The sequence below is a fragment of the Eurypyga helias genome, unplaced genomic scaffold (genome assembly GCF_000690775.1).
Source record: "Eurypyga helias isolate BGI_N326 unplaced genomic scaffold, ASM69077v1 scaffold45906, whole genome shotgun sequence".
NCBI lineage: Eukaryota > Metazoa > Chordata > Aves > Eurypygiformes > Eurypygidae > Eurypyga > Eurypyga helias.
In genome coordinates this window covers 2,222-8,475 of record NW_010255625.1, presented here as the reverse complement: position 1 = coordinate 8,475, position 6,254 = coordinate 2,222, and the positions used below count along the sequence as shown (strand labels likewise).

Below are 6,254 nucleotides of genomic sequence, written 5' to 3'. Positions count from 1 at the left end.
GGTAGCGGGGTGACAGCCGTGCTGGGACAGCGGGGTGGTGGTCTCTATTCCTCCCCTCCTCCCCCCATGCTGGGCCCTGCAGCCTCACTGCTCGTGTCCCGGCCGTCTCTGACCACAGGCTCTTCGGGGATCGCTGTCCGCCAGCATCGCTCTCCTGCTTCCAGACCCCAGGGCGCATCCCGTACGACGAGGCTGTCGGGCAGGAATTCAGACCAGCTAAAGTGGGAGACTCCTTTGGGCCCACGTGAGTACCAGGTTTCCGCGCTACGGTGAGCGTGGTGGGGCTGGAGCTCGACTCTTTGGTGTTAGGTGTGTACCTGAATCCTCACAAGCTCTCGGTAGTGGAGAAATCAGATGACAGTCCGCCTCCCTGTTTCCTGCTTTAGGTAGCAGGTGCCTGCCTAGAATTCCTTAGGGAGATTTCATGAGGAAACAGACCGGGATGTGTCAGTTTCCAACCCATCCGTCCTGCTGAGAGCTCCTGTTCCTAGACATGGTTGTGACTGATGCTCCTGCCTGGGATCTGTCCGCTTTGACAGGGCTAGGACAAGATTGGGAAGTTTTCCCAGCAGCAAACACACAGTGCTACTGGCCATTTCTCTGGGGTCCCGGGAGAGGCTGTGTTGGGGCCAGCACCACGGGGTTTGTGTGCTGCCTTCTGAGCTTCCTTGCCCACTGAGGCTGCCGTGCCTCCTTCACAAGCCTGCCCGAGGCGTTGTGTGCAGTCCCCACTCTGCTTTTTCCATGGAGGCTCTGAGGAAGCGTGGCTTCCCTCAGGGGAAGGTCACATCGGTGGGCTGAGGTTGCCGTCTGCTCTTTTCCAGGTGGGAGACGTGCTGGTTTAAGGTGGAGCTGACCATCCCCCCGGCATGGGCAGAGCGGGAAGTGCACTTCGTCTGGGAGAGCGATGGGGAGGGCATGCTGTGGCGAGACGGCCAGCCTGTCCAGGTGAGGGACCGTGGGTCAGGGTTGTGCCAGGCTCTCCGTTACGTACAGGGTGGTTTTCTCCCTTAGCCCTCTGCGGTGGGGCAGTAGAAGAAAGCCCCTCCTGTTTGTTAAGCACTCTTCAGAGGAATGCCTACATGTGTTGGAGGATGTGAAATAACACGTGGACCAACAGGAGAGACCCAAGAACATTTGGAGATCTAGACAGAGTGGTCATGAAGAGAAACAGGAGGAGGATGTGTGGTTGCAGAGCTGTTTAACCTCGAGTGGTGATCTCTGAGGCAATAGGAGAGCTGTCTTTGCGTATGGGAAAAACTGCTGTGCAGAGAAGTCAGTGTTAGAGTCTAATGCGTGGAGTGAGAGAGGGGGCTGTGCTTGTGGGTTGCATGCTGTGCTGTCAGACCGCAAAGGGTCTGCGGGCCGTTTCCAAAGCTTGGCCCAGAAAAGCAAGCCTGTTGCTGGTGGGTTTGAGCCTGTTTTCTAGAGGTTGCCCCTAGCCAGGGAGTTAAAAGTCCAGTCTGCAAACAAGTAGCAGCTGAAAATCCCTTGCTTGGGCGTTACCAAGTCTGTCTTGGAAGAAGGATAGGCAAGCAGTGGGCTTGGGATGTGAATCTCCGCTGCTGTCAAGAACAGCTCTTGTCACACGTGTCACCTTCAGGCCTGCTGTGGGAGGTGGAATGGCTGAGGTGATCTTTTGCAGCCCTGCCCTGTTCTGTGGTGGTGTCCACAGGGATTGTGTTACTGCTGGGGCAGCAGCAGTTTCCAAGCCGGCTGTTCTTGTGGGAAGCATTGTCCCACGGCACAGCTGGAAGTGTCTTGTCCTGCCCATCCAGCCCGCTGTAACGGACGTGTGTTAATTGTGCCATCTTCGCCCACAGGGTTTGACGAAGGAAGGCGAGAAGACCAGCTACATCCTGACCAGCAGCCTGAAAGAGACAGAGCCGCATAGGTGAGTGGCAGCCTGGCCGGAGCCCCCCGCCCCTGGGGGAGCTTGGCATTGTGTGAAACCGAGGGACTGGGCTGAGAGACCCTCGTCTGCATCTGGGTGCTCTGTGAAGCATCTGGCATTCTGGGGCTCTGTCTGTTGTTCAGGTGAGGCTGGTCCCACCACAGGGAGGGGAATGTGCTTTCCCAGCTGATGGCCTGTAGTCTGCTCCCTGATGGTTTCCGTTTGCTCTCCAGCTTGACGCTGTATGTGGAGCTGGCCTGCAACGGTCTCTTCGGGGCCGGCAAGGGCAGTATGATTGCCCCTCCAGACCCTGACAGGAGGTTTAACCTGAGCAAGGCTGAGCTGGTAGTCTTCAACAGGGATGTCTATGAACTGCTGGTGGATCTGGAAATACTGCTGGACATGGCCCAGGTCTGTGAGCTCATTTTCTCCCCTTTCATCCTTTCCACCTCCTTCCATAACATTTAATCTTCTTCTCCCACCATCCTGTGACCTATCTCCTATCCCCATAAGGCCCTGGAGGAGCAAATGTTTGCTCCTGCTGCTTTAGCATGATTGATGTTGTCTAGAGTAGGAGAAAACTAAACGGAGAGAAGCCACAGGTGGATTCTTCATCCACTTTCTGCTCCAAGGCAGGATCTGTGAGGCCAGAGCCCCCAGGGATGGGCCTATGTGTAGCCTGGCATTAGAAGGCACATGAGCAAAGACATAAAGCTGTGCCTGTGAAGCAGGGACACGGTGTTTACCTGGCACCACTGGCAGAGTCAGGTGTTGGAAAGAAATAGCAGGTTCTCCCTGAGGTCGGTGGCATCTGAGCTAGTACAGAGAGCTGCTCTGATTCAAGCTGTTATCGTTCCCAACCCCAGCTCCTCGGGGAGGAAAACCAGAGGAGTTTCCAGGCACTGTACACTGCCAACCAGATGGTCAATGTGTGTGATGTTATGGACCCATCCACCTTCCCTGCTGCCCGTGACCTGGCTGCGGCAATCTTCAGCCAGAGGAATGGCGAGAGCCAGCACACCATCCATGCCATCGGTCATTGCCACATCGACTCTGGTGAGAGCAGCACAGTGTTCCCTCTCTGCTGTCCTGGAGGCCGGAATGTGCTGCCCAAGGGGAGTGCTGCCTTTGTGCTCCAGGCACCAAGTACTGTGCCCCGACGGAAGGGAAAGGGACCTCTCTGTTGCCATCAGCTGGTTGGTCTGCAAGGCAGGGGAACGTGCGTCTGGCTAGCTGTGCTTTTTGGGGCACTGATGGGGCTGGTGATGAGGGAGGGATTGCAGACCACCTGTTGGCCTTCACCACTCCATTTCCAGTCCCTGGAGGGGTTGCAGTCTCAACAGAAAGGCAGCAAGAGAAGCGGGAGTTGGAGCCCCCAGGCTGTGCTGCTGTCAGCCACAGGACAGCATTTTGCTCTACTGTTTTCCCTGGCTGATCTGTGAAAGGCAGCACAGCCCAGTTCCCAGAGGAGCTTGTGCTGAGCAATAACCCCCGTGGGGCCGTGCCTGTCCCCGCAGCCTGGCTGTGGCCATACGAGGAGACCATCCGTAAGTGTGCTCGGAGCTGGGTCACCGTGGTCCGTCTGATGGAGCGCAATCCGCAGCTCACCTTCGCCTGCTCCCAGGTGAGCAATCTCCCTCTGGGGAGCTCTCCTTCTGCTTGTGGCTCGCTGCTTCTCCACTGTGGCTCAGAACGAGATGGGGAGGGGGGGACTGGGACCAGCCTGCGCGACGATGGACAGGAGGGCCATCGGTGTGGAGTGATGTGGGGAGTGCTGAGGCTGACTCTGTGCTGTGGCAGGCGCAGCAGTACGAGTGGGTGCGGAGCTGGTACCCCGGGCTCTACGCGCAGATTCGGGACTTCGTGGCAAAGGGACAGTTCATTCCTGTCGGAGGCACCTGGGTGGAAATGGTGAGAAGCGTGGCGAGCCTGGCTCACTGCACCTTCCCTCAGGGACTGGTCCTGCAAAGGAGGTGGAGAGCAGAGCCTTGGCTGAGCCTGGTTGATGATGCTCTTGGGCCCAGAAAATAGCAGCTGCCTGCAGTGCCTAGCCTAACAAAAATACCATCCCTCCCCCAAATCCTCTCATTCCCTGAGAAAGGAGCTTGGGTCTGGTCTGGCTGAGCTCTGCTCAGATCCTCCCGTGATCGGTCGGGTCAGGATGCCAGGGGGTGGGGATGCTGGCAAGACCTTCCCAGGCGCCTGGCTGCTGCACGGACTCCCTCTGTCTTCCCCCCAGGACGGGAACCTGCCCAGCGGGGAGTCCATGGTGCGGCAGTTCCTCCAGGGACAGCGGTTCTTCCAGCAGCAGTTTGGCCGGATCTGCTCAGAGGTACTTGCTCCTTTCCAGCACACCTTCCTTCCGCACCATCTCCTTCCGCCTCTTGCCGTGCGGGAGGGCTTCTTTCTGGTTTGCCTTCCAGATGTGATGTTCAGGTGCCTCACACTGGCCTCTCATTGTAGCTAAAGCTGTGATGAGTAAACACCCCATCCCCCACAACTCCCGGCAGTTAGCACAGCCCCAGCTCTCGGTTATATTGCCTGTAGGTCCCTGGCAGGTCTCTAGAATTGTTCCTTGCCTAGCATGCCTTCAGTTCCCGCTGCGAGAAGGGCTCGGAGCCCAGACACCCTCCGCAGCTCAGGCTGCAGCTTGCGGCCGGTTTGCCTCACGCCTGTCTCTCCTTCCGCTGCTGTTGCCCAGTTCTGGCTGCCGGACACGTTTGGATACTCGGCCCAGCTGCCCCAGCTGATGCTCGGCTGCGGGATCAGGCGGTTCCTCACGCAGAAACTCAGCTGGAACTTGGTGAACGCCTTCCCGGTGAGCTGGTGCTTCCCTTCTTTCCAGGGGGTGGAACTGTCATTGCTGAAGTCCTTCTGCAGGGCTGGACCTGGTGGTTCCACAGGCTGAGCCATTCTTTCAGCTCAGCTGACACAGGCTCTTCTAGAAACCACCAGTTTATGGTGGTAGCAATGTCCTGTCAGGCTTTAGGGGGTAGGAAGGACATGGTTGGAGATCCCAGCTGGGCCCCTGGCCTACAATTTCCCTCTGCTTCCAGATGGGAAGCTGTGACTTTGTTGTCTCTTAGACCTGCACACAACCCAGCCTGTCCATGGCTGTCCTCTGACCTTGTGGCATTCCCCGTCCTTGTGCGACCGTCTCCTTGCACTGATCTGTCAGGGCATCCTGCAGCCCCGTGGAGAGAAAGCCAAGGCCCAGTTGGAATCCTCAAGGGGCTCTGAAGTGCCTGTCCCATGTGTACTTCCCTGGTGACAAAGCTGCCGGGCTTTGTGTGCCTGACAGGGTTGCACGGCAGCTTGGGCTTTTAGTGCGCGAGTTGTGCACTGATGTGGTGGAAGCGTGCCCTCCGTGCACACACTGGCGTAGGAGATGAGTTTGGGAGCCTTGAAACAGTGAACTGGGGGTGAATTTCTCTTTCTGGTACCAGCATGGCCAGAGATTTCCTTTTGGGAACTCCTGGCAACAAGAGGGCTGCGCTTTAGCCTTTGGCACTGTGTGACACAGGGGGGGCTGTATGAGACACCATGCTTTCCTTTGGCTCCCCTCCAGCATCACACCTTTTTCTGGGAAGGCATTGATGGTTCCCGAGTCCTGACCCATTTTCCCCCCGGTGACTCCTATGGGATGCACGGGCGAGTGGAGGAGGTGAGTGAGGCTTCCTGACCTGCACGTGAAGTGCAGTGCCGGATGTGAGGCTCCTGGGAGAGGGCACTGCCTGGGAAGGGAGCAGGGCAGCTGGCAGCGCTGCTGGGCAAGGGCTGTTGGAGGGCCTGGCAGCAAATTGCCTGCCTCTGAGATGTGTCTGGGCCTGATTTTTGGTAGTTTGGGCTGAGGAAGAGGGGCAGAACCGGGTTTTGCACCCCAAAAGCTGACCCGGCTTTCTTGTGGGGAGCTGTGGGAGCTGGGGCTGGGCACCAGGGGATTGCAGCTGATGATCCCCTCTAGGTGTTGAAAACAGTGAAGAACAACAAGGACAAAGGGCGGGTGAACCACAGCGCCCTCCTCTTCGGCTTTGGAGATGGAGGAGGGGGTCCCACGCAGAAGATGCTGGACAGGATGAAGAGAATGAGTGACACGGACGGGCTGCCAAGGTGAGAGGAGAGCTCCCTTCTTCCCCCCTCCTGGGAGCACTCCTTCAGAGCCTTCAGCAGTGCCCAAGGAGAGGGTGTGCGGAGGAGGGCAGGGAGCGAGCGGGGCAAACGGAGGGCTGGGGAGGATTTTCAGGGAGACAGCATCTCTCCATCATCAAGGGCTGTGAGAACACGTACCCAGGTTGGCCGCAGGCTGTTCTCGAGCCCTCAGCTGAGCCGTGGGGTGAGCAGCCGTGGGGTGAGCGGCCAT

At 58.0% G+C, this 6,254-nt stretch overlaps 1 protein-coding gene across 1 annotated transcript in view; it reads left to right on the top strand.

Annotated features, from left to right (window-relative positions):
- Positions 1–82: 82 nt before the first annotated feature.
- The window catches only part of MAN2C1 (mannosidase, alpha, class 2C, member 1), a gene marked incomplete at both ends in the record, with an annotated part of 7,133 nt that continues 961 nt past the window's right edge, over positions 83–6,254 (top strand). Inside the window, 11 exons of the mRNA XM_010153372.1 lie at positions 83–244; positions 825–948; positions 1,824–1,894; positions 2,128–2,305; positions 2,761–2,950; positions 3,412–3,518; positions 3,695–3,805; positions 4,134–4,226; positions 4,596–4,712; positions 5,463–5,558; positions 5,859–6,004. Of these exons, the coding sequence (XP_010151674.1) occupies positions 83–244; positions 825–948; positions 1,824–1,894; positions 2,128–2,305; positions 2,761–2,950; positions 3,412–3,518; positions 3,695–3,805; positions 4,134–4,226; positions 4,596–4,712; positions 5,463–5,558; positions 5,859–6,004 (1,395 nt within the window). The remainder of the gene's footprint in view (positions 245–824; positions 949–1,823; positions 1,895–2,127; positions 2,306–2,760; positions 2,951–3,411; positions 3,519–3,694; positions 3,806–4,133; positions 4,227–4,595; positions 4,713–5,462; positions 5,559–5,858; positions 6,005–6,254) is intronic.